At 44.2% G+C, this 27,715-nt stretch overlaps 1 protein-coding gene across 1 annotated transcript in view; it reads right to left on the reverse strand.

Annotated features, from left to right (window-relative positions):
- LOC129697508 (dynein axonemal heavy chain 8-like) overlaps nt 1–27,715 on the reverse strand; it is a 641,267-nt gene that overhangs the window by 220,376 nt on the left and 393,176 nt on the right. Inside the window, 4 exon segments of the mRNA XM_055636144.1 lie at nt 7,674–7,781; nt 9,422–9,508; nt 10,459–10,646; nt 22,037–22,215. Of these exon segments, the coding sequence (XP_055492119.1) occupies nt 7,674–7,781; nt 9,422–9,508; nt 10,459–10,646; nt 22,037–22,215 (562 nt within the window).

Raw genomic sequence — 27,715 nt, forward strand, 5'->3', positions numbered from 1 at the left:
ATATCGTGAAGATGGTTGTGAAAGATTGCAGCAGGATCTGGATCAATTAGCCAGGTGGGCAGAGGAATGGTTGATGGTTGCATGGTTCATTGAAGGTCGTGTCGCAGGTATATCAGGTGGTCAAAACCTATTTTGGCACTTTGGCCTTCATCAGTCAGAGTATTGAGTATAGAAGTTGGGAGGTCATGTTGCAGTTGTATAAGACGTTGGTGAGACCGTATTTAGAATATTGTGTTCAGTTCAAGGCACCATGTTATAGGAAAGATGTCAAACTGAAAAGAGAGAGTACAGAGATCCCCATCCTGGATCAGTCCAATCAGGGTTGTGTCATCCGCAAACTTGAGAAGCTTAACAGAGGTGTCTGTGGAGGTGCAATCATTGGTGTGGCGAGAGTAGAGGAGAGGGGAGAGTACGCATCTTGCGGTGCTCCTATGCTGAGCGTTTGCGGGTAACTCTTTAACGATTAGACTATCGGCGTGATGAATATTTGTCCCCCCCCCCCCCGCCCGCCGATCCCGAAATGGAAATGTTACATCTGTATACAATGATCCCATTAAAATGTATATTTATGTCACAAACTATGGAATTCATATTTTTCAGTATTGTTATCAAGGAAAAGAAAGCAGTTCCAATTGTTTGATATTATTTGATATTGTTTAAAATTATTCATATGGAGGAGAAAATATAATAGCTCTAAAACCTACCTTAATTTTGCAATCTCTCTAAAGATAATCCCCCTTTCCCTCTTCCCTCCCCCATCTCTCTCTCTCTCCCACATTTACCCCCTCTTTCTGTCGGGGGGGGGCAAAGATGAAGGTGGCGCGGGCCCAGCGGGGGTAGTGTGGGCGCAGCAGGGGTGGCGTGGGCCCAGCGGGGGTGGTGTGGGCCCAGGGTGGGTCCAGCGGGGGTGGCGTGGGCCCAGCGGGGTTCCAGCGGGAGTGGCGTGGGGGGAAGATGGCTTGGGCCCTGGCGGCAGGGGGAGGCGAGGGGAGCGGGCCCCACCACAGCGGCGTCTGGTGTTGAGGTTACAGCCACTGGGTTCAGGTTCAGATTCAGCCACTCCCGCCCGGCGACGGGAGAACGGTCTCCTGGTTGCCAGACTGGCCGTTGGTGAGACTCCGACGCCGTGGATGGAGACGTTGGACCGGGCGGGCAGACAGCACACTCCGCACCACCCCCCCACCCCCACCCCCACCGGGCCCAGAGAAATGGGCAATCCCTTGTTCCGCGGGCCATATTAGAGCCCCTAATGGGTAGTTTGAACCGAGGATAAAAAACAGACTCTCCTTCCTGCAACGCAATATTCCACTACTTACCTGTAGTAGACGACACGAGCCATCAAGCTCAATGTGTGGGGTGCAAATGGTAGTCTAATCCCGCCCGGGCCCAATGCGCACGCGCAGAGAGACGGCGTCATTTTGCATCGCTTCCCCAACTGTACAGGCACGGATGGTCCCATTTTTTTCTCCCAAATCATCCAGCAGCCGGAACCAGAATTTTGGGCGCTTTCCCGACAAATTGGGAACGCTGATTTTTTTTTCTGTTTCTTTTTTTTTTCCCCCCGATTTTTTTTTCTTCCTCGGGATTTTTTCTTACGCTGGGGAAAAAGGGGGGTGCGGTCGCCCCCAACGCACCCCCCCTTTGGACGGACATGGGTGAGGCCCTCACATATGTCTCCTCGCAGCTCTGCTCTTGCTCCCCTCCCCCAAGTCGCAGCAGGGACTGAGTCCCCCTAGTACTTACCTTTTACTCCATCAGCCTTCGCATATAACACATAATCCTCTGACAATTTCGCCACCTCCAATGGCATCCCACCACGATTCACATCTGCCCATCTCCACCACTTTTCAACTTCCGCAGAGGCTGTTCCCTCCGCAACTCCTTGGTAAACTCATCCCTTCTCACCCAAGCCACCCCCTCCCAGGTACCTTCCCCAGCAACTGCAATAGATGCAACACCTGTCCCTTTACCTCCTCCCTTGACTCTGTCCAGGGACCCCGACGGTCCTTTCAGGTTAGGCAGGAGTTCACTTGCACCACTTCCAACTTCATCTACTGTATCCGTTGTTGAAGGAGTGGACTCTTATACATCGGCGAGACCAAATGTAGACTAGGCAATCATTTCGCTGAACACCATCACTCAGTCTGCCTGGGCCTATCTGATCTCCCGGTTGCCAGACACTTTAATTCTCCTTTCCATTCCCACACTGACCTTTCTGCCCTGTGCCTCCATTGTCAGATTGAAGCCAAATGCAAATTGGAGAAACAGCGCCTCATATTTCGCTTGGGAAGTTTAAAACCCAGCAGTATGAATAATGGTTTCACTAACTTCAAGTAATGCCTGCATCCCCTCTCTCTCTGTCCCTCCGCCACCCAAGTTGTGGTACTAACTTCAAAGCCGTCTTGAGTCTCATTGTCTGTAACTCATTTTCACCTAGGCCACAGCTAACAATGGCCTGTTTCTTTTATCATCGTTACTTTTTTGCATACCTTCCATTCATTCTATATCTCTCCATATCACCATCTATATCTTTCGTTTTCCTTTCCCCCGTCTCAGTCTGAAGAAGGGTCTCGATCCGAAACGTCCTCTATTCCTTTTCTCCAGAGATGCTGTCTGACTCGCTGAGATACTCCAGCTTTTTGTGTCTATCTTCGGTTTAAACCAGCATCTGAGTTACCTCCTACAAATTCTGCACTTTCCTCACATTCCCAGGTTAGTAATATTAATTTAACTATTTACATGTCTTTGGGATATGGGAGGAAACTGAAGCCCCTGGAGAAAAGTCACATGATCAGAGAGAATATGTAAAAATCACACAGAGAGCAACTGAGGTTAGGATTGAACATGTTCATTGGAGCTGTGAGGAAGTAGTTCCACTAGCTGCACTAGGGTTCCATTCCTTTTTAGATAAAGCACCAGTCAAGAGTCATATGCACTGGAACAATGAAATTCTTACTTGCTGCGGCTTTACAAGCCCATTACACACCAAAACCAAAACAGTAAATGAATGGAGTGTTTGAATTCTTGAACTAGCTATGATGTAACTAGTTACTGTGCTCTCCACTTTCCTCCTTGTAGAGGCTCAATAGAATATTCTGCAAAATGCTGGATCTACTGAAACTTCTGAAGAAGTAGAGGTCTTGGTGAGCTTTCTTTGTGATTGCATCAATGTGCTGAGCCCATGACAGATCATCAAAGATGTGTACGTTGTTCACTCTCACCATCAACGTTTGGCTTTCATTTGTTGAAGTCAACAGTCAGATCTTTAATCTTGTTGACAATAATAGAGAAAAAAAATTATTCTGGCACCTGCCTAACAGATTATCGATCTCCCACTTCTACTATGACTCATTACCCATTATTTGTCCAATGACAATAGCAACTTTGGCAAATTTAGTAATGGTGTTGGTTGTGTCTGGATACAATATATAGGAGTAGAGCAGAGAGTAGAACAGACTACTCAGCATGCAGTCCTGAGGAACTCATGAGCAGATGATCAGCAAGGAGAAGGTATTATTGCTGATCTGACTGAATCAGCTGATCAGGATCCAATTTCATTGGAAGGAGCAGAGACCCAGTTTCCCTGAATTTCCACCTTCCCTAATGATCTATATCCTGTTTTAAACTTAGATATCCTTTCTCACTGACCACTATACCACCAATTCTGGTATCATCAGTAAATTTACCAACTAGATTAACTATATTATTATCCAAATCATTAATGTAGTTAACAAACAACAGTGAACCCAGCACTGACCGCTGTAGCACTTCACTGGTCAAAGGCCTCCAATCAGAAAAAAACCCCCTCTACAACTACGCTTTGTCTCCTTCCCCCAAGACAATTTTGAATTGAATAAAATTGACTAGCTCACATTAGATTCCATTTTCCAAACAATCCTACTATGTGGGATCTTGCCAATGGCCTTAAAGTCCATTTGGACAACATCCACGGCCCTGTCCTCATCAATCCTCTAATATCTTTCTCAATGACACTTGAGTTCCACGAACCAGTGACTCTAGATCCTATCATGGCCTCCTTATAAGCAGGCCAGGAGCTCCACAGGTCAGTGTCTTAATCCCAATTACCTTCAACTGCATTATCATCAACGTACCCTTCTAACATAATATCAACAATCACTGATTCAATTAGATTTAATTCTATTTCCAACTCCTTACATTTATCCTATGCTCACATACTGTTACATCTGTACAATAAATCATACCAGAGTTGATGTGGCACGCAACATTTTTGTCAGACAATGATCTTCTCTAACATGGAAGTATCCAACCATCAATTTTTGATAACCAGTTGCATAACCATTACTAAATTATCCATTATCAATATCCTAAAAGTCACAAATTGACTCTGAAAAGTAGTGGGAAAGGAAAAACATTTTTGAGGCAAGGTATACTGCAGTGAGTGACCCTTCTTCAAAGTCCTTCAAAACCAAATTGTAAGTACAATGGGAAGACTTCCACTTATCCAAATATATGTCGTACTCAAGATCTTCAACAACCAGGACAAAGCAATCCACTAAATTAGCAAAAATTCCACCACTTTAAACATTAATTCACTCAATATCATGGTTGAAACATACAAGATGCATAAGTAAGATGCATGCAGAAAGAGTGAAGGAAGATATCACCAACAGTAGCACAATGTAGCACTTACAAATGCTTATTTTGTGGTTTGCCAGGACCACTCAAGCTCCAGAATGTAATACAACCGTAGTCAAATATGGATGAAACAGCAAACCTGAGTTCATAAGAGAGTGACTGCCTTTTACGTCCAATCAAATTTGACTGATTGTGACAGGATCCCTATAAAACTGACGTCAAAGGCTGTCAAGAGGAAATTCTATTTGAAGTCACGCTTACACAAAAATGGTGTTTCTTGTTTTCAGTTGTTTCAGAACTGGGATACCTTCTGACCCTTTCTTTTACCACATTTGGCTACTTCATCAATTCTATCATTCCATATAAGGGTCAAAGTGTGGATTTTTATTGGTGACCAGACCAAGGGGGACCCGTTGGGTCCTGTCCCCTCAATGCGCGGTTGCAGGGGGGGGGGGGGAAGCCTGCGGTGTCACACACACACTACCCCCCCCCCCCCCCCCCCCTTACACACACACACTAACCACCCCCCACACACACGAACCACCCCCTTGATATTATATTAATATTATTCAATGGCTCCTTTTACCCCATCCCCGGAGAGTAGGGGGGGAGAGTAGGGGGGGGGGGAGAGGAGGGGGGGGAGGGGGAGAGGAGGGGGGAGGGCAGGAGAGGAGAGGAGGGGAGGCAGGAGGGAGGAGGAGAGGGGGAGGGGCAGGAGGAGGAGAGGAGAGGGTGAGGGGGGAGGGGAGGGGGAGGTGAAGAGGGTGAGGAGGGGGAGGGGAGAGAAGGGAGAGGGAGGAGAGGGCGGACTTGAACTCGGCACGGACACTGAGCGGGCGACAGGCCTCAGCAGCTCTCGGGATCTAGCAGGACCTCGCGGGGGAACTCTGAAGCCCTTGGATGCCCTTGGTAGCCCAAGCAAATTATTGCGGGTTCAGCGGCGCTCTTCAATCCTGAACACTGCTGGGGGCATGGCTCGCGAGGGGGGGGGGGGACGGGGGGGGGGGGGGGGGGGGGGGGGGGGGCTGGGGGGGGGGGGTGGGGGGGCAGGGGGGGGGGGGGGGGGGGGGGGGGGGGGGGGGGGGGGGGGGGGGGGGGGGGGAGGGGTTGGGGGTGACGTAACTCACAGTCTTCTAAACTCGCCAATTAGGTCGCCCAAGTTGGACAGCCCCTTAACTTTCCCTGGATCCCATGCGATCCAACCTTCCAGCGCTGCTGACCATGCAGGACCTTATCAAATAACTTGATTAGGTCCATATAGACTACATCAACAGCCCTGCGCTCATCCCCTTGGTTACTTCAAAAAATTCAATCAAATTCGTGAGACACGCCCTTCCACACACAAAACCATGCCCACATTTTTTGGCATTATTCCTAATTAATCCTTTTCTTTACAAATGCATGTATATCTTATCTCTCAGAATCCTCGCCAGTAACTTTCCTACCATGGATGTTAGTTTACTGGTCTATAGTTCCCAGGTTTTTATTTGTACCCCTTCTTAAATACAGGCACAACATCACCTCATCAGTGTCATATCTAATTATGATTAATATTCCTCAGCCTGAACTCTTGCAATTTGTTCTGTGGGTTCCCACAGGGTCTTTGGTTATATATCTGATCAGGCCTGGGGGATTTATCTACCTCATACATCTTAAGATGTCCAGCACCTCCTCCTCAACTGTAATAAGGACTGCCCTCAAAACATTGCCATTAACTTTCCAAGTTCCCTGGTCTTCATGTCTTTCTCTGTGATAAAAACAGTGGAGAAACATACATTGAGGACACTTCTGCGGCTTCACATATAGATGATCACTTTGGTTTCTGAGATGCTCTAATAATAATAATAATAATAATAATAATATATTTTATTGTCATTGCACATATGTGCAACGAGATTTGGTACGCAGCTTCCATCCGATGTCATAACTTAATCAACAAATAACATTTAGATTTAGATACAACGAGAAACATGATTTATAAAAAGAAGAGTAAAACAGTAAAACAGTCCAAAGTGCAAATGTGTCTGTGCCGGGTAACTCCATTTAGTTACCCCTTTTCCTTGAATACATTGGTAAAGTCGTTTTGAATTCACTTTAATCTTATCTGCCAGAGCTATCGCATGACCCCTTTTGCCCTCCTGATTTCTTTCTTCAGTATGCTCCTCAATCCCCTATACTCCTCCAGGTTTACACTCCCATCAAAGTGGAACTTGTCCCAATTTAGAACCAACTTGTGAACCAGCCTTGTCCTTATCCATAACTATTTTAAAACTAATAGAATTGTGGTCACTGGTCCTAAAGTGCTCACCCACTGACACTTCAGTCACTTGCCCTGCCTAATTTCCTAAGAGTAGGTTAACCTTTGTCCTCTCTCTTGGAGGGCCCTCTACATACTGCCTGAGAAAACATTCCTGAACACGCTTGACAAATTCCACTCCTTCTACGCCAATTCAATCCATATTGGAATATGTGTGTTATATCTACTATGACAACCCTATTAGTCATGCAGCTAGATCGAATCTTCCAGTTTATTTGTTCCTAATTTATTAGTTCACTTTGACTAGATGAAGCCTACAGTACAATCACAACGATATCTTCTTCATTCTCAGTTTCACACATATAGCCTCAGTGGGGATCCTTCAGTAATGTCATAAAAACATAGAAAATAGGTGGAGTAGGCCATTCGGCCCTTCGAGCCTGCACCACCATTCAATGTGACCATGGCTGATTATCAACTCAGTATCCTGCACCTGCCTTCTCTCCATACCCTCTGATCCCTTTAGCCACATTTATCCACATTATACTGCATCTGCCATGCATTTGCCCACTCACCCAGCCTATCCAAGTCACCTTGCAGCCTCCTAACATCCTCCTCACAGCTAACACTGCCCTCCAACATTATGTCATCTGCAAACTTGGAGATGTTGCATTCAATTCCCTCGTCCAAATCATTAATATATATTGTAAATAGCTGGGGTCCCAGCACTGAGCCTTGCGGTACCCCACTAGTCACTGCCTGCCTAAACATTATGAACTGGTCTGTAAGTGTAACATACCTGCTTGGTCAGTTGCTCTTCACAGAGTTTGTAAAGTACAAAGAATTTCTGAGCCAGCAACACGTTATCCAAAAATCCAACACTAGCAAGTTTGACTCTTATAATGATCTAAAAAATGCAAATAAAGCATTTTACATTTAGCATTCAAATTGATTGTCAATTTAAAGATATATTTACATTTTAAAATAAATGAATAGATCTGCTTTACTGGACACCTGTTAAATTATGAATGCAGTTAGGCAGATTAATTTAGATATCTATATCTATATTACTAAAAGTCTGTTCTTGACCGGTTTTGGCGATCTGTGCTGCGATTTCGGAGAGAACGCCGCCATCTACGGCCGTCATTTTTGGCCACCTCGCTCAGAGCCACCCTCCGCTGCATGTGTGCCGAGGATTTTTCCAGTCAATTAAAAATGACAAAGATATTAATGATTTTACAAAATTCCCCATTCTCTCTGCTGTTCTCTCTGCTGTCCCCGCTGGCGGCAGGGGGGGGGTGGACTATAAAACCAGGAAGTGGTGTGCCTCAATTAGTCTGCAAGCTGGAGGAAGGCAGAGGGTCACGTTTCTCTGAGCTGTGAATAACACTGAACACATGTGCACACAACTGTGAGCAAGTACCCTTAATGTGGTTTGAAAATGAAAATATGGTCAAAGTAAAAAAGCACTGCCTGCAAATGGTTGTTTGGGGGGTTTGGGGTTGTTTGGGTTGAAATAAAAAGGCACTCTCCCTCTTCCCCCCCCCCTTTTTTCTCTCCCCCACTCCTCCTTTCCCCCCCTCCTCCTCTCCTCTTCCCCCCCTCCTCCTCCTCCCCTCCCTCCTCCCCCCCCCCCTCCTCTCCCCCCCCCCCTCCCCTCCTCCCTCCCCCTCCCCCGCTCCCCCCCCTTCCTCCTCCCCCCCCTCCTCCCCCCCCCCCGCCCCCCCCCCGCCCCCCCCCCCTCCCCTCCTCCTCCTCCCCCCTCCTCCTCTCCCCCCTCCTCCTCCCCCCTCCTCTCTCCCCCCCCCTCCTCCTCCCTCCCCCTCCTCCTCTCCTCTTCTCTCCCCCCTCCCTTCCCCCTCTCCTCTTTCCCCCCCCCCTCCCTTTGCCCCCCCTCCTCTTTCTCCCCCCCCCCCCTCCTCCTCCTCTCTCCCCCCCTCCTCCTCTTCCCCCCCCCTCCTCCTCTCTTCCCCCCCCCCTCCTCCTCTCCCCCCCCCCCTCCTCCACTTAAAATAACCAATCATTTATTATATATTTATTTTTGTTGTTGCATCCAATGGGCATGTAAAGCTACATCAAGTAATAATTTCATTGTAATTATTCATATCTGGTGCATATGACAAACATTCTTTCTCATTAATAATAATGATTTACCTTTCTCTGACAAATAATGTCTCCCTTTGATTTCAATGACTTGCTATATTTAGCAGGTATAGCTCCAAGGCTAGTGGATTGAACATCTATGGAAATCCATGCTGCACCATATGACTCCATGAGGAATTTAAAAAGTTACACTACATTATATCCTATATACTATAATAGCTTAATTATGGGATCTCATCTGACAGATCTCAGAATGAGATTTTCTTCAATGAAAAAGGTAACTCTCTGTTTCACCACTCTCAAAGCAATCCTGTCATTTGGTCTCAGTTATTAAACAATAAAATTATATTCAGTTGCATAGATATTTTTTTACCATTTTGAGGAATCAGCTTCAATGATCTTCAATTAAAACATTTTATTTATGAAGCAAATATTTTCTCTGACCTGTCTATCTGGCACCATCATGGCTACTGTCCTAAACTGAATTTTTAGATTTTCTGGCAGTTCTTGGCGTCCAGCATATCCAGGATTCTGGAAGGAAAAGAACCAAAAATGCAGCTTCCATAATATAACATTCTGTAAATTGCCTGTTTCTAACATAATTTATGTTTACCTTTAGTGCTTGACTTTAAAGGATTATCTAGCTAGAGCAGATGACATTTGATGAGGGAAATAAACATCAATGTGACAGGATTTGCCATATTTAGCACATATTCCTTTAAATTGAAAAAAAAAAAATCACAATATCTGTGGGACAGCATACTCCTCTTAAATAGGCAGTAAATTGAGGGAAAAACGGAATTCCCCCTGCCCCCCCCACCAACCCAACTGTTAAAGCAATACTAATTAATACTATTCAGAGATATTTTAGTAAGACTGAGGATCAGGGAAAGATAAGCTTTTGAAAAATTGCTAGGTTTATATTAGCGTGTCAGCTAACTGCTGTTATCAGGAATGATCGCCTTCCCAGTCTGGGAGATTTCTGCAGCTGCTCAGTGATATCCTTGACGCTAATTTATGGGAGGCAACGTACCATCCTGGTATCACTTCGAATCCGGAGAAACACATCTCTTCTCCCCCAAAATAGAATATTTTATAATTATTACTTTCTTGTATTTTATCCTCTCTTGTTGTACAGCTAGGCCAACTACAGTTATAGTTGAGGGTGGCATCCTTAAGAGAATCTTCTCCCTATGAGTATAAGGAATTAAACTGTTTGGAGAACAAGGTGACTTTCAGGGTTTCCTTTCTGTGGACAAAGAAAAAATAATGGGAGGATTTTTAAATGTAATGTTCTGAACATGCAAAGCATCCAATCTGTTGGTTGACCACATATACGACAGGACTGGATGATAAGAGGGAGAAAAAGTCTCAAATGGAAGGTAAATGGTGGCATAGATCAGTTATTTAAAATAGCCTGCCTTGATATTGTATATTCCAAGTAAAATGCCTTCTGCATTTCTGTTTCTGTTTTCACTTACCATTGTGATAAAAATGCCAAATTCTGGATTAAGTGACACGTTATCTCCATCAGTGAAGATAAACTTTTTCTTTCTTTCTTTCTTTGCTATCAGAACAATGTATATCTGCTGTGCTGCTACAGATAATACAGGAAGTTCAATTCGATTAAATTCATCAAAACAGCCCCAAGAGCCAGATTGTGCCAAACCTAAAAAAATTGTGAATAATTATTTAGAACATTCATATTATTTATTATATTATTTAGAACATAAATTATTAAACATTTATTTACCTATAAACAAAATGAAATTTTACCTGACCATTTCACTTTAAAATTTAAAGTAGCTTTAAAATAGTTATGGATAAGTATAGGGCTGCTCTGCAAGTTAAAGTTCTAAATTGTGGCAAGGCCTTCTTTGATGGTATTAAACAGAAATAAGTTGATTGAAGTAGTTTGCTTGCGGACGAAAGGTTGTCCAGAGAGTGGGATGCATTTAAACGTGTGAGAGTGAGAACTACAGATTGGTGAGCCTGGTGGAAAAGTTAGTGAAAAGGAATCAGAGAATCCATCTGCATTTTTAAAATCAGGGATAGTCAGCACGTGCATGGGAAATTGTGTGTCAAAAATGTTATTGCATTTTCTGAAGAGTTGACCAAGAAAATTAATGAGGTAAGAGATTTTGATATTGTCTACATTCATTTTAGCACGGCTTTCGACAAGATGTTGGATGATAGGCTAGTCATATAAGATCCAAGTTGAGTTAGGCAATTGGATACAAAAATGACTTGGATTCAGAGGGTGGTAGTGAAGGATTGTTTTACTGATTGGTGGACCGTGAACAGTGGTGTGCCATGGAAATTGGTGCTGGATCCCCTGTTGTTCGTTGTTTAAATTAATGATTTGGATGAGAATTTAGGAAGCATGATTAATAGGTTTGTGGACGACATTACATTTTTGGTATAATCAACAGTGAAAAAGTTATAACCAATTTACAACTGGAAAAGCAATGACAGCATTTAACTCAGACATGTGAGGTAATACATGTTGGTAAGTTAAACCAGACTCTGATATAAACAGTGAATGGCAGGCCTCTGGGAGGTATTGTGAAATGGAGAAACACAGGAGCACATAGTACTAGTACAGTAAGCCCTTGATTTAACAGACCCCTTTATAACGAATTTCGGTAATAGCGGTAATTTTGGTAGACGGGCCTATCAACCAAGCCCCGGCATAATGTTCCAACTGTACATGATGTTAGTGAGACTGCACATGGAGTATTGCGCGCTGCTTTGGTCACCATACTAAGAAAATGGAAGTGATTAAGTTAGAGAAAGTGCCAAAAAGATTTACAAGGATGTTGCTGGGACTGGACGGTTTGGTTATAAGAGACTGTTTAGGCTGGGACTGTTTTGCCTGGAATGAAGGTGGTTGGGGGCATCCTTATAGAAATTTATAAAACCATGAGGCACATAGATTAGGTAATTAGTGCTCATATTTTTCCTAGGATAGGAGTGTCCAAATCTAAAGGAAATAGGTATAAAATGAGAGGATAAAGATTTAAAGGGAACCTGTGCGGAAAACTTTCCATGCAGATGGTAGAGATGCTAGAGGATGTAGTAGAGGAGGGTTCACTTACAACCACAAAACACATTCTTTCGACAGTGACCAAAACTGGAAGAGCAGCGAGGTTGGGTGGCACTTTTATATCTATAAGTAGATAGGAAGCTGTTGCCATCCTCCCATTGCAATAACAAAGGTCATTCAGGAAATAAAGCCACCTATTGTGAATTGGTTACGCAAGTGGGAGGTTATGTAAGTCACCTCCAGTTTAAATTCCATTTGGAATATTTTGGAGGACTAAGAAACCAAGAACCAAAAACCTATTCCGTAAGTTAGGGTGTGCCGTGTATTGGGTACAGTATCACATGCAATATGCCAATATCACAGGAAAAAAAATGTTAATTTGGCAAAATTGTGATAAGTATACATTTATACTAGGAATTTGAAATTGTGAATTTTGGGAAATAGATTGGAACAATTGGGAATAATTTTTAAAATTGTTTTTTTCTTAATAATGATCTTTTATTTTATTTTTAAGGGGTTTTAGGATATTGGCAAAGTTATGGATTACTGATTTTGAGTTCTTTTGGGAAAAATTGTTACATAGAAACATAGAAAATAGGTGCAGGAGGAGGCCATTCGGCCCTTTGAGCCAGTTCATTGTGATCGTGGCTGATCGTCCCCAATCAATAACCCGTGCCTGCCTTCTCCCCATATCCCTTGATTCCACTAGCCCCTAGAGCTCTATCTATCTCTCTCTTAAATCCATCCAGTGATTTGGCCTCCACCGCCCCAACACCGAGCCTTGCGGCACTCCACTAGCCACTGCCTGCCATTCTGAAAAGGACCTGTTCACTCCTACTCTTTGCTTCCTGTCGGTCAACCAATTTTCTATCCACGTCAACACCCTACCCCCAATACCATGTGCTCTAATTTTAGTCACCAGTCTCCCGTGCGGGACCTTATCAAAGGCTTTCTGAAAGTCTAGCTACACTACATCCACTCCCTACCTCTCCCACTCCCCTCTATTCCCCCTCCTCTCCCACTCTCCTCACCTCCCCCACTTTCCCCCTCTCCCTCCCTAACCCTTCCTCTCCCTCAATTCCCCCCCCCACTACTCCCTCCTCACCTCCCCAGCATCTTTCCCCTCTCCTCCTCCCCTCCCCCAATCCCTCCCTCACCTTTCCCTCCTTCTCCTTTTCCTTACCCTCAGTCACTCCCTCCTTCCATCCATAAAAAGCAGTATCTGCAATTCCTTCCTCCACATTCATTGCTAGCTATGGCTTAGATCCCATTGACTTGACAATTGGACCAGTTTGCATCTTGTGTGTGTGTGTGTTACTCAAAATCTGCACAAACTGCTTGGCCACCCTGCAACCCGACTCTCCTTCCCTCCCTCTGTCCACTCCATCTCAGCCGCCGCTCGGCCCGTCCCTGGCCTGTCTGACCACCCCCTGCTGTCGCTCAGCCCATCCCGCCCTGCCCGCCCGCTGCTGCCGCTCGGCCCGTCCCCGCCCTGCCCACCCGCCTACCTGCCTGCCCGCTGCCACCGCCGGGCAGCGAGGGGAATGGTGAGTTACCGCAACGGTGGCTGCGGAGGAGACGGACCTGGTTGGATGGGTAGATGGGACCGCCATTGCAGCAGAGGGCCGGCGGGGGAGAGAGGCGAGTGATGAGGGAGAGTGAGATGGGACCAGGGCCTCCACTGAACCCCCCCCAACCCCCGCGGCCGGTGGTGGGGAAGGCGATAGACAAGTTACTGTGAGGAGGAGAGAGAGAAGTTTGTGAGTGAGGTGGGGCAGGCAGTCGCCAGTGGCGCAGGAAGGGTCGTCGCCATCCCGGCTGCGGCATTGGCTGACAGGAGAAGAGACCAATCTGCGTGGCACTGACTGAAGGAATCTGCACACGCATGGTTTTTAAGACTTTTAAACCTCAATAATTTTTACAATATACCACCGAATGGTGAGTAACCAGGCAAAAAAGTGTAGCGCTATCGCGTACCATTTTTGCACAAATAGAAAAGCGGAAGAGCACAAGATCAGAGTTATAGTTATGTATAGATAGATAGGTAGACAGATGTCCCATCTGATAAAGGCAAGTGGTTGATGTCTGAATAACACTGCTAAAGAAGGTGGTGGAACAAGATTAATAGACTCTAGTTTGCGAGACAATTACAGTGCATTCAGAAAGTATTCAGACCCCATCACTTTTTCCACATTTTGTTACGTTACAGCCTTATTCTAAAATGGATTAAATTCATTTTTTTAAATCATCAATCTACACACAATACCCCATAATAAAAAAGTGAAAATAGGTGTTTAGAAATTTTTGCAAAATAATTATAAAGAAATAACTGAAATATCACATTTACATAAGTATTCAGACCCTTCTCTCAGCACTTTGTTGAGGCACCTTTGGCATCGATTACAGTCTCAACTCTTCTTGGGTATGACGCTACAAGCTTGGCACACCTGTATTTGGGTAATTTCTCCCATTCATCTCTGCAGATCCTTTCAAGCTCTGTCAGGTTGGATGGGGAGCATCGATCCACAGCTATTTTCAGGTCCCTCCAGAGATGTTCGATCGAGTTCAAGTCCGGGCTCTGGCTGGAGCATTGAAGGACATTCACAGACTTGTCACGAAGCCACTCCTGCGTTGTCTTGGCTGTGTGCCAAGGGTCGTTGTCCTGTTCGAAGGCGAACCTCTGCCCCAGTCTGAAGTCCAGAACGCTCTGGAGCAGGCTTTCATCCAGGATCTCTCTGTACTTTGTTCCGTTCATCTTTCCCTCGATCCCGACTAGTCTCCCAATTCCTGCTGCTGAAAAACATCCCCAAAGCATGATGCTGCCACCACCATGCTTCACCGTAGGTATGGTATTGGCCAAGTGATGAGTGGTGCCTGGTTTCCTCCAGACATGATGCTTGGCATTCAGGCCAAAGAGTTCGATCTTGGTTTCATCAGACCAGAGAATCTTGTTTCTCATGCCTTTTGGCAAACTCCTAGTGGGCTGTCATGTGCCTTATAGTGAGGAGTGGCCCCTCTACCATAAAGGCCTGATTGGTGGAGTGCTGCAGATATAGTTGTTCTTCTGGAAGGTTCTCCCATCTCCACAGAGGAACTCTGGAGCTCTGTCAGAGTGACCATCGGGTTCTTGGTCACCTCCGTGACCCAGGCCCTTCTCCCCTGATTGCTCAGTTTGGCCGAGCAGCCAGCTCTATGAAGAGTCCTGGTGGTTCCAAAGTTCTTCCATTTAAGAATGACGGAGGCCACTGTACTCTTCAGGACCTGCAATGCTGCAGAAATTGTTTTATACCCTTCCCCAGATTTCGACACAATCCTGTCTGAGGTCTACGGACAATTCCTACGTCTTCATGGCTTGGTTTTTGCTCTGACGTGCACTGTCAACTGCGGGACCTTATATAGACAGGTGTGTGCCTTTCCAAATCAGATTCAGATTCAGATTCAGATTCAATTTTAATTGTCATTGTCAGTGTACAGTACAGAGACAACGAAATGCATTTAGCATCTCCCTTGAAGAGCGACATAGCAAACGATTTGAATAAAAAAAAAAAATAATAAGTGTCCGGGGGGGGGGGGGGGGTGATTGGCAGTCACCGAGGTACGTTGTTTAGTAGAGTGACAGCGGCGGAAAGAAGCTGTTCCTCGACCTGCTGGTTCGGCAACGGAGAGACCTGTAGCGCCTCCCGGATGGTAGGAGGGTAAACAGTCCATGGTTGGGGTGAGAGCAGTCCTTGGCGATGCTGAGCGCCCTCCGCAGACAGCGCTTGCTTTGGACAGACTCAATGGAGGGGAGCGTGGAACCGGTGATGCGTTGGGCAATTTTCACCACCCTCTGCAATGCCTTCCGGTCGGAGACAGAGCAGTTGCCATACCATACTGTGATGCAGTTGGTAAGGATGCTCTCGATGGTGCAGCGGTAGAAGTTCACCAGGATCTGAGGAGACAGATGGACCTTCTTCAGTCTCCTCAGGAAGAAGAGACGCTGATGAGCCTTCTTGATCAGAGTAGAGGTGTACAGTACAGAGACAACGAAATGCATTTAGCATCTCCCTTGAAGAGCGACATAGCAAACGATTTGAATAAATGAATAAATAACAAATCATGTCCAATCAATTTAATTTATCACTGGTAGACTCCAATCAAGTTGTAGAAACATCTCAAGGATAATCAATGGAAACAGGATGAACCTAAGCTCAATTTTAAGTGTCATAGCAAATGGTCAGAATACTTATGTAAATGTGATATTTCAGTTATTTCTTTTTAATTATTTTGTAAAAATTTCTAAACACTTGTTTTCGCTTCTTAATTTTACTTCGGAAGAACCCCGCCAGGACGCATGCGTGTCATATATCGCTACACGCATTGCGAAACAGTCAGGCGGGGTGGAAATACGTTCCTCCGCAGCGGCAAGTTTAAAAGCCGGAACCTGCAGGTAAGAGATACTCTGCGGTCTTTTTTGCTGCTCCCATACTGTTTTACAGGTGGGGAGTCAATGGACAAGTCCAAGAAAACAACGAGGGCTGCGACAAAGCTGGCGGGGGAGGACCGCGGAGTTGCGGGCAGCCAGCAGCGGCCAGCGGCACATGAATCACCCGTAATGGGAACAGCTATGCCCGACTTCGCCCCCGCACCGGCCAGATCTACACCGCGGCCGGGTGGTAAGGCAAAACAAAAAACCAACAAAGTCGTTGAATCAGATGAGTCCGACTTCGAGCAGCCGCGAGCGGCCAGCGACCGTGAGCGCTGGAGTCGGATGGAGCGGCTTGTGGAGCAGATGCTCCAACGTGACAGGCTCCAGGAGATGGAGTCCAGTCACTGTGGGCAATATATCACACCCACAGCAGCACCTCTTGTAGGGCTGCACAGTGCATCTCCCTCATCAGAGGGGAGTACTGGGGGTCAATTCTGGGCTGATCCTGAAGAGGGGTTTGCAGAACAGAAATCACAATAGATTATTTGGGGTTCACCATTGACTCAGTTCACATGTCGGTGACTTTGCCAAAGGGAAAGGCTATAGACTTAATAGATGCTTGTAATAACCTCATTGACATCAGTAAACCATCCATCAGATTGGTAGCAAAAGTAATTGGCAAAATGGTGGCTGCTTTTCCAGCCACACAATTCGGACCTTTACATTACCAAAATTTACAGAGGGCAAAAATACGAGCACTCAAAATTAATGCTGGTCATTTTGACAGACCAATGAAGCTTCCAATCAAAGCTATAATGGAACTAAAATGGTGGAAAGATAACATTCGGCATTGTTCCAATCCAATCATTATAAGCAACCCTTCGATGGTACTACAAACTGATGCCTGTGCACTTGGTTGGGGTGCTACCAATTCCATCTCCAGCTGTGGAGGTAGATGGAATGCACAGGAGGCATCATTATTACAAACATTGGGCATAAACTACCTGGAAATGTTGGGTGCATTCCATGGCCTAAAGTCATATTGTTCTGGGTTATATCACCAGCATGTTAGACTACAGATTGACAATACCACCGTGGTAACATATATCAACCACATGGGTGGAAACAAATCGACATCATGTGACAATCTGGCTAATACAATTTGGCAATGGTGTATCCAGAGAAATATTTGGATATCAGCTACTTACCTACCAGGTAAACTAAATTTAGTGGCAGACACCAGGTCACGCAAATTTAATGAAAACACCGAATGGATGTTGAATAAAAAAGTATTTGCTGATATTACAGCATGGTATGGAACACCAGATATCGATCTATTCGCATCCAGACTTAATCACCAGTTATCAAACTATGTTTCATGGGAACCAGACCCTGGGGCAGCTGCGACAGATGCATTTTCGCTGCATTGGGGGAAAATTGTTTATTTATGCATTCCCTCCTTTCTGCCTAATTAGTCGGGTATTAAGGAAAATACAGCAAGATTCTGCGTCTGGTATTTTGATAGTACCCGATTGACCTACGCAACCATGGTTCCCTGTGATACTCGACATGGTATTAGAACCATGTATCACCATCCCGAATAGACCAGATTTATTGGTTCATCCCGTAACAAGGGATAGCCACCCATGTTATAACTATATGAACTTATTAATTTGCAGAGTCTAAAAATACCTCTACTACAGCTGGGACTGACGGACCGATAAGTGAACATTATTTCGGCGGCCCACAGACAGTCCACCAAAAAACAGTATCTGGTATATATCAGGAAATGGGAGATGTATTGTCATAGAAACAGCATCACCTACAGATCAATGAACAGCCCGTCCGTTCTGGAATACCTGGCAGGCCTCCATTATGATGAGGGGCTCAGTTATAGTGCCATCAACTGCACCAGAAGTGCCCTATCAACATATCTATGGCAAGGAACAGAGCGTCATACTGTTGGGACTCACCCCCTGGTAACAAAACTTATGAGGGGAATTTTTCATATCAATCCCCCAAGAACCAGGTACTCTCAAATATGGGATGTGAGTATTGTCCGGACTATGCTAAGGAATTGGTCTCCAGCAACAGCTCTGTCCCTACAAAGACTGACACTGAAAACAGTCATGCTAATGGCTTTGGTCACGGTACAAAGGGCACAGTCATTACATAAATTAAGACTGGACAACATGACTTCTTCATCTGGGAATATATCGTTTCATATTTATGAATTAGTCAAGCAGAAAAGACAGGGGTCAGCAGGCCTCAATATAGAATTTAGGTCTTACCCGACAGATGATCGTCTCTGTATAGTAAGACATTTGTTGTTATATATGGAGAACACGAAAATCATCAGAGGCAATGAGATGGCACTTCTAATCAGCCACAAGCAACCACACAAAAAAGTGACGGTCCAGACCATCTCAAGATGGCTGAAACAGGTTCTAATACAGGCTGGGGTGGATACTAACATTTTTAAATCTCATTCCACCAGGGCTGCAGCTACATCGGCAGCTATGCAGTTGGATGTACCAATGGACCAAATCCTCAAGACAGCAGGATGGTCAAGGGAAAAAACATTCCAACTATTTCATCATAAACCAGTAATTAAACCTGGAACGTTTGCAGAAACAATTTTAAGTTCTGTAATATAATTTCACCCCATAAATAGGGGCTATAATTTGGTGTTAATAAATTTATCATGAATTTCAATGTCGGATTCATGTCTAAATTATGTTAACACATTTCCTCCCACAATCATTAAGGCAGATGTAATGCATGGACTCGTTTCCACGGCATGAAATCACAGAGCTTTGAAATCTTCACGTAGTCACTCATGTGACTCCGAAGTAAAATAGTAAGATTAAACGAGAACGTACCAGTTCGAAGTTTGATCGTTATTTTATGAGGAGTACATTGAGGGAATACGTGCCCTCCGCTCCCACCCTTGATCATATACTCAACTGGTATCTTCTTCTCTAATCTTACTATGTTCAGTCATTACAGTTATCTGTGATTTCACACTGCTGCTTTGAAGAATGACACGCATGCGTCCTGGCGGGGTTCTTCACGTATTCCCTCAACGTACTCCTCATAAAATAACGATCAAACTTCGAACTGGTACGTTCTCGTTTAATCTTACTATTCTGGGGTATTGTGTGTAGATTGACAATAAAAAAAAGAATCCATTTAAAAATAAGGCTGTAATGTAACAAAATGTGGAAAAAGTGAAGGAATACTTTCTGAATGCGCTGTAGATAGATCATTAAATAAGCAAGGCATAGAAGTTTACAGTTCCAGTACAGGCAAATGGGAATAGTGTAGATTGACAAACTGGCTGGCATGAATGTGGTGGACCAACATGTTTCTGTGTAGAAAGGAACTGCAGATGCTGGTTTAAATCGAAGATAGACACACAAAGCTGGAGTAACTGGGAGGGACAGGCAGCATCTCTGGAGAAAAGGAATGGGTGACGTTTCGGGTCGAGACCCTTCTTCAGACCCAGTCCGAAAAAGGGTCTCGAACCGAAACGTCACCCATCCTTTCTCTCTAGAGATGTACTCATTTCTCTGCTATATGACTAGTTTTGTTTGGAGAAGATTCTGTCTGACCAAGATGTTAACCTTGATTAAATGACAACATGAAGGTTGTGGTGATAATGAGATAGATAAAGAATCAACATTTAGGTTTAGAGAAGTTATAATTAGTTAGGGCTGAACATTTACCAGCACCTTTTGTTCAAGAACATGGAGAAGTTTGAACATAAATTGATGGTAAAATGTAGTAAAATTCAATGAAAAGACAAAATGCTTTCACTGGAGTTATGTTAATCTTTAATGTAATTATTTCAGAGGATGAAATCAATAGAAGTGGGATTTGTGAATTGAGGCAGAAAATATCAAAATCATGAAGGTCACACATGCAGCATGAATATTAATGTTATGGCACATCTGTCTTTAGTTTTACTATTGTAGAGGAAAGAAATGCATAACCATCAAATTCTGCATGTATTCAGTTGCAATTTATAGAGTCATAGAGCCTGGAAACAGGTCCTTCGGCCCAACTTGTCCATGCAGACTATGATGCCCATTTAAGTTTCTGTTATTTGCCGGCATTTGGAACATATTCCTTTGTGCAAATGTATTTTAAATATTGTTATTGTACCTGTCTCAATACGTCCTCTGGCACCCCACCCACCACTGGCTGATAAGTCGTCAAGTCAAGAAGAGTTTATTGTCATGTCCCAGATAGGACAATGAAATTCTTGCTTTGCTTCAGCACAACAGAATATAGTAGGCATGAATACAGAACACATCAATGAGTCCATATACCATTATATAAATATATACACACATCAATAAATAGAGTCAAGAGTCAAGAGTCAATTTAATTGTCATTTGGACCCCTGGAGGTCCAAACGAAATGCCGTTTCTGCAGCCATACATTACACACAAATAGACCCCAGACACAACATAATTACATTTTACATAAACATCCATCACATAGCTGTGATGGAAGGCCAAAAAAAACTTATCTCTCCACTGCACTCTCCCCCCCCCCGATGTCAGAGTCAAAGTCAAAGCCCCCGGCTGGCGATGGCGATTGTCCCGCGGCCATTAAAGCCACGCCGGGTGGTGCGAGGTCGCACACCGGGTCTTGGTGTTGGAGCCCCCGGTGTGCGCTCGCAAAGTCCCGCGGCCATTCCAGCCGCGCGGGGCAGTGGTGTCAGGCCCCGCTCCAGGAGCTCTTCAACCCCGCAACACGGGCGGGAGAATTCGCCATTGCAGGAGCCCCGAAAAGCGGTCTCCCTCCAGGGATCCGCGGGCTCCCGGTGCCGCCGTCCGCAGACCCGCAGTAGCAGCCTCCGACTCAGCAGCGGCATCGGCAGCAGCAGCAGCAGCAGCAGCAGCTGCGGCAGCAGCAGCAGCAGCGCTCCTCCACCGCTCCAACCGTTCCGGACTCGGCCAGCCCCGCGACGGCGACGGTGAGTAGCACCAGAGTCCCCGGCTTCTTCCTGTTGGAGGCCGCTCCTCGTTGCGGCCCCAACGACAACGGAAACCCGACGAGAAAAGGTCGGGTCTCCAGTGCAGGGAGAGATTTAAAAAGTTTCCCCTCCCCTCCCACCCCACCCCCACCCCCCCACACACACACCCCAACAAAAAAATAACAAAAACTACATTAAAACACAGACAGAAAATAATAAAAACGCGGACAGACTGCAGAGGCCGCTGCTGGCCAGAGCCGCGCCGCCTACCGGATAAATAAGCAGATAAAGTGCAAATAAACAGATAATGGTCTATTAATGTTCAGAGATTTGTTTCAGCTGAGTTTAATAGCCTTTAAGAAGGAACTGCAGATGCTGGAAAATCGAAGGTACACAAAAATGCTGGAGAAAATCAGCGGGTGCAGCAGCATCTATGGACCCATGGAAATAAGAAACGTTTTGGGCCAAAACCCTTCTTCATAGCCTGATGGCTATGGGGAAGAAGCTGTTTCTGAACCTGGACGTTGCAGTTTTTTATATAATGCAGGTTTTTCAAAATTGCCACAGAATGCTGCCTACATTTTTCGAAGGATAATTCACCTTTGCACTTTCACATACCTTTGAAAATTCTCCCTAATCCTCTGAAATCCATTTGATCTGAACAATTGAACACAACGACATATTTTCCAAGAGCTTTGCCCATATCTTTTACAGTCTCTGTTTTGCCAGTACCAGCAGGTCCAGCTGGGGCACCTCCCATATACATCCACAAAGCTTGAGCTAAAGTGATATAGCACCTACAGATGGAACCAAATACACAATTATCATAAAGGTATTCACAGTGAAATTTATAACATTACCATATTGAGAGACTAAAATAATAGAGAATAAAAGATGATCAACAATTTTCTTCAATAGTGAGCAGGAAAAAGAGTGAAATTTTTAACCAATTTAACCAACTAAAAAATGTAACTACCTCCTGAGTAGTCAGGAGAGTGAGGTGCAGGGTAGGATTTTGGTTAAATTTCATTTTGGTTATATTTCATATTCCACACCCCCACTCTCCCTCCTGACCTCCCCCCCACTCTCCCTCTATCCCCCACTGCCAACCTCCCCCACTCTCCCTTCTCACCTCCCCCACTTTCCCCTCTCTCTACTCCCCTCCTCTCCCTCTATCCCCCTGTCAACGGCCAGTAAATCCGGTCAGTTCCATTACCCACATATATGTTCTTAGCATTGAAAATTGCCCAATTAGCTTTTGAAGGAAATAGTTTGGGTTGTAACCATCACTCTTGCAAACAATGAATTTCAAATAATAATGAATTAAAAAGATTTTCCCTCCCACCCCTTGTGGTTTTAACTTTGTGTACCTGTTCTTTAAGCCCTCTTCAAATAGAAACGGCTTACCTCTTCTTAAACTATCTTAATCAATCATAATCTTATGCAGTTGCATCAATTCTCATTGCAAACTCTTTTACTTCATAGAGAACAACCTCAGCTCTCAATCCGAAACATACTCAGAAATCCTTCATCACTGCTGCAATTTTAGTAAATCTTTTTTGAATCCTCTGCTCGTAACTTGTGATGATTAGAATAGGATGCAATGCACCAGATCTTGTATATGTAATTTCCCTGCTTTTGTGGATCCCATGAATGCATTTAATTACATTCACTCACTCACATTATGTGGACTCTACATCCCATGTGCTTCAATGATTTATAAGCATACAAATCATCGAAATACACTGTTTACAACTGTGCCGTTTAACCTTTATTACAGCGCCCTCCATAATGTTTGAGACAAAGATCCATCATTTATTTATTTGCCTCTGTACTCCACAATTTGAGATTTGTAATAGAAAGAAATCATGTGGTTAAAGTGCACATTGACAGATTTTAATAAAGGCCATTTTTATACACTTTGGTTTCACCATGTAGAAATCACAACAGTATTTTTTTAATTTTTACATAGTCCTCCCATTTCATTGCACCATAATGTTTGGGACACAGTAATGTCATGTAAATGAAAGTAGTCATGTTTAGTATTTTGTTGCATATCCTTTGCATGCAACGACTGCTTGAAGTCTGCGATTCATGGACATCACCAGGTGTCTGGGTGTCTTCTCTGGCTGGTATTGCAGCCATCTTTTGCTTATGCTTGTTTTGGGGGCTAGTCCCCTTCGGTTTTCTCTTCAGCATATAAAAGGCATGCTCAATTGGGTTCAGATTGGGTGATTGACTTGGCCACTCAAGAATCAACCATTTTTTCACTTTGAAAAACTCATGTTGCATTAGCAGTATGTTTGGGATTATTGTTTTGCTGTAGAATGAACCGCTGGACAATGAGTTTTGAGGCATTTATTTGAACTTGAGCAGATAGGATGCGTCTCCACTTCAGAATTCATTATGCTACTACCATCAGCAGTTGTATCATCAATGAAGATAAGTGAGTCAGTACCTTCAGCAGCCATACATGCCCAGGCCATAACACCCCCACCACCATGTTTCACAGATGAGGTGGATGCTTTGGATCTTGGGAAGTTCATTCTCTCCTCCATACTTAGCTCTTGCCATCACTCTGATATAAGTTAATCTTTGTCTCATCTGTCCACAAGACCTTTTTTCCAGAACTGTGGTTGCTCTTCTAAGTACTTCTTGTCAAATTGTAACCTGGCCATTCTATTTTTGCAGTTAACCAGTGGTTTGCATCTTGCAGTGAAGCCTCTGTATTTCTGTTCATGGTCTTCTGCGGACAGTGGTCATTGACAAATCCACACCCGACTTCTGAAGAGTGTTTTTGATCAGTCGGACAGGTGTTTGGGATTTTTTCTTTATTATAGAGAGAATTCTTCTGTCATTAGCTGTGGAGGTCTTCCTTGGCCTGTCAGTCCCTTTGCGATTAGTAAGCTCACCAGTGCTCTCTTTCTTCTTAACGATGTTCCAAACAGCTGATTTTGGTAAACCTAAGGTTTGGTTGATGTTTAACAGTTTTATTCTTGTTTCTCAGTCTCATAATGGCTTATTTGAGTTTCATTGGCACAACTTTGGTCCTCATGTTGATAAACAGCAATAAAAGTTTCCAAAAGGTAATGGAAAGACTGGAGGAAAGACGAGGTGCTGAGAGCTCTCTTATTCCTGCATGAAGGAAACAATTAAATACACCTGAGCAATTAGAAACACCTGTGAAGCCATGTGTCCCAAACATTATGGTGCCCTGAAATGGGGGGGACTATGTATAAACACAGCTGTAATTTCTATAGTGAAACCAAAATGAATAAAAATACCCTTTAATAAAATCTGATAATGTGCACTTTCACCATATGTGATTTTTTCTATTACCAATCTCAAATTGTGGAGCACAGAGGCAAATAAATAATTGATGGATCTTTGTCCCAAACATTATGGAGGGCACTGTATCTGTGCCTGTTGAAACACCTCTTAAATGTTGTAACTGTATCTGTCTCCACTACTTCTTCTGACAGCTCATTCCAGATATTTAGCATCCTCTGCATGAAAAATGTAGTCTCAGATTTTGTTGAAGTTTATGCCTTCTAGTGTCTGCACATCCTTTCCCTGGGAAAAAGATTCTGACTATTAATATTGTCATGATTTATAAATCTCTTAAAAGTCACCCTGCGGCCACCTACGTTCCAATGAGAATAAACCCAGCCTTACAACCACAACCCTCCATACCAGGCCACATCCTGGTGATTCTTCTCTGCACTCCCTCTATTACTAACCCTTTTGTGGTGTGAGGTACAAAATACTGGCAACCCCCATGTTATGGCCATTTGTGTGTAAACATTGCCCTTCTAGAATTGACAAATCATAACCCAAAAATTTGTGTGCACAATACATTTTCTGCTCTCATGGAATTTGTGTGGAAATAACCCAAATAAATCCAACACAATTTTTTTTTCAACTTGCACTTTTTGATTCATGTGCATATGATATAGCTTTGCATTATGGAAAATTGTAATTTATACTGTTTTCTAGGAATGCAATCTTACTATAATGAAGGTCAAAAGCAATGGTTTGAACAACTGAACGTGATGCCCCCACTCTTGCCTTGGCTTTGAAGGTACCGAATGTCTTTCACTAGCTTAGTCACCTGTGTGACCATTTTCATGGACCTATCCCTATGGTCTCTCTGTACATCAACAATCCTAAGGTTCTTTTCATTCACTCCCAATGTTCTACAATTTGACCATCCAGTGTGCATTACCACATACTCGAGTGGATTGTTTTCCACCTGCCATTATTCCACCCAACTGCTCCATGTCCCACAGACTGTATCCTTCAGTCTGTATCACTGCATCAGTGCTGACCAAGATACCCATATGAGCTAATCTCATTTTTGAACGTATGATCCATATTCCTGTAAACCTATCCTAACCATGTACCTGTCTGAATATTTAAAAAATGTTATTATTGTCTGGATACATTATATATTCTATCAGATTAATTATGGAAATAAAAGAATTATAGCAAAATTTTCTCTGGAACATTGGAAGCTGAAGAGACGATCTGATAAAAGTATTTAAAATTATGAAAGGCATAGATACGACAGATAATCAGAACCCTTTTCCCAGGGTCGAAAATTTAAATGACTATGGGGCATAGCTTCAAGGACAGACGAGAAAAGTTTCAAGGGGATGTCGCAGGCGAAATGTGCTTGATAGGTGCATGGATATGCAGGAAATGGAGGAACATGCATTTCGTTGTCTCTGTACTGTACACTGACAATGACAATTAAAATTGAATCTGAATCTGAATCTGAATCTGAACATGGATGACGTGCATGCAGAGGAAATCAGTTTAATTGGAAATAATGTTCAGCACAGACATTGTGGGCCAGAGGGTCTGTTCCTGTATTATACATTTTTATGTTCTGTGAATGTGTACAGAGTGAGACCACAAAAGTGGTTAACATTACAACATTTGAAGACTGAGGTTGTTGAACCTTCTACAAAACTATATTCAGGGATTATCTATTGGCATTGAAATCCAGATATTATGTTTCCATTACCTTCTAGTGCCTGGAAAAATAAAACATAGCCTTCCATAACTTTGCATCTCCATATAAGCTTCCAGTGCATCTTTTCTTTCACTTTTCCACAGCAACTTGAGGAACCTTTTCCAAGCACGATCAACTCCCATTTAAGAAGTTTGGTTTGGAGCTACTGAGTCCATGCAAGCCATCCATCACCGATTCACACTACTTTTATGTTATCCTACTGTTTCATCCACGCTCAACACATTAGGGGGAATTTTACAGAGGCCAATAAGCTATAAAACTGCACGTCTGTGGGATGTGTGAGGAAAGCCAAACGGTCACAGCAAGAAACTGAACTCCACACAGACAAAACACATCAGTTTTGAACCTGGGTCTCTGTTACTGTGAGGCAGCGGCTCTACCAGTTGTGCTACTGTGTTGTCTTGGTCTAGATAGTGCAGCCTAAATTAACCGGAACTAACTATTCATGTCAGCCCCCTTACAGATGAATTGAGCCACTGAATGGATGCTATGATCATCAAAACAAGTTGAGAATGAGATTAGCATGTGTTCTGAATTTTGTCCAAATGCAGCAATCGAGTTGTAGCAACTGTGGTTCAATTTTACTTCGGAGTCACGCGAGTGATTCCGTGAAGCCCCGCCAGTCCGCATGTGCGTCTTTACGTCTGACGCATGGCGCACCGACGGGCTGGCAGGGCGCAGCTCCACCAGCGGTAAGTTAAAAACCCCGAGGTAAGTTTTAAACTTAGCTGAGGTCTTTTCTCCGGTCGGGAAATCTTGTTTGCAGGAAACAAGTCGGCTTTAGAGAAAATGGTCAAGGGAAGGTCGAGGCGGTCAGCTGGGATAACAGCTACAGAAGACCGTGGGAGTGCGGGTAGCGGGCGGTCGTCCATCTCACCTTCAGAGTCACTGGCGGCACGGCCAGTGGCTTCCGATTTGGTGCCGATTGAAAGCACCATGGCTACTCTGGTGGGCCGGAAAGCCACTAAAAGGTCTCAGGCCCGTTGACTCTGATGAGTCGGGTCAGGAGGATTGTCCTCCCACTATGGATGCCGTGTTTGGGCGGCTGTCCAGGATGCAGCTCCACATGGAGAGGATGCTCCATCACGATGTGCTCAAGGAAGACAAGCTTTATATCCGTGGGTCTCCTCGGGGGCCCATGGCAGCAGCACCTGTAGAAGGGCTGCATAATGTCTCCCTCTTAGAGGAGGAGAGTACACGGAGTCAGTTTTGTTCTGACTCCGAGGTTGGGGGTATAGCTGGTGAGCATGCCTCCAGAC

Source organism: Leucoraja erinacea, chromosome 5 (assembly GCF_028641065.1).
Source record: "Leucoraja erinacea ecotype New England chromosome 5, Leri_hhj_1, whole genome shotgun sequence".
In the NCBI taxonomy this organism is placed as follows: Eukaryota; Metazoa; Chordata; class Chondrichthyes; order Rajiformes; family Rajidae; genus Leucoraja; species Leucoraja erinaceus.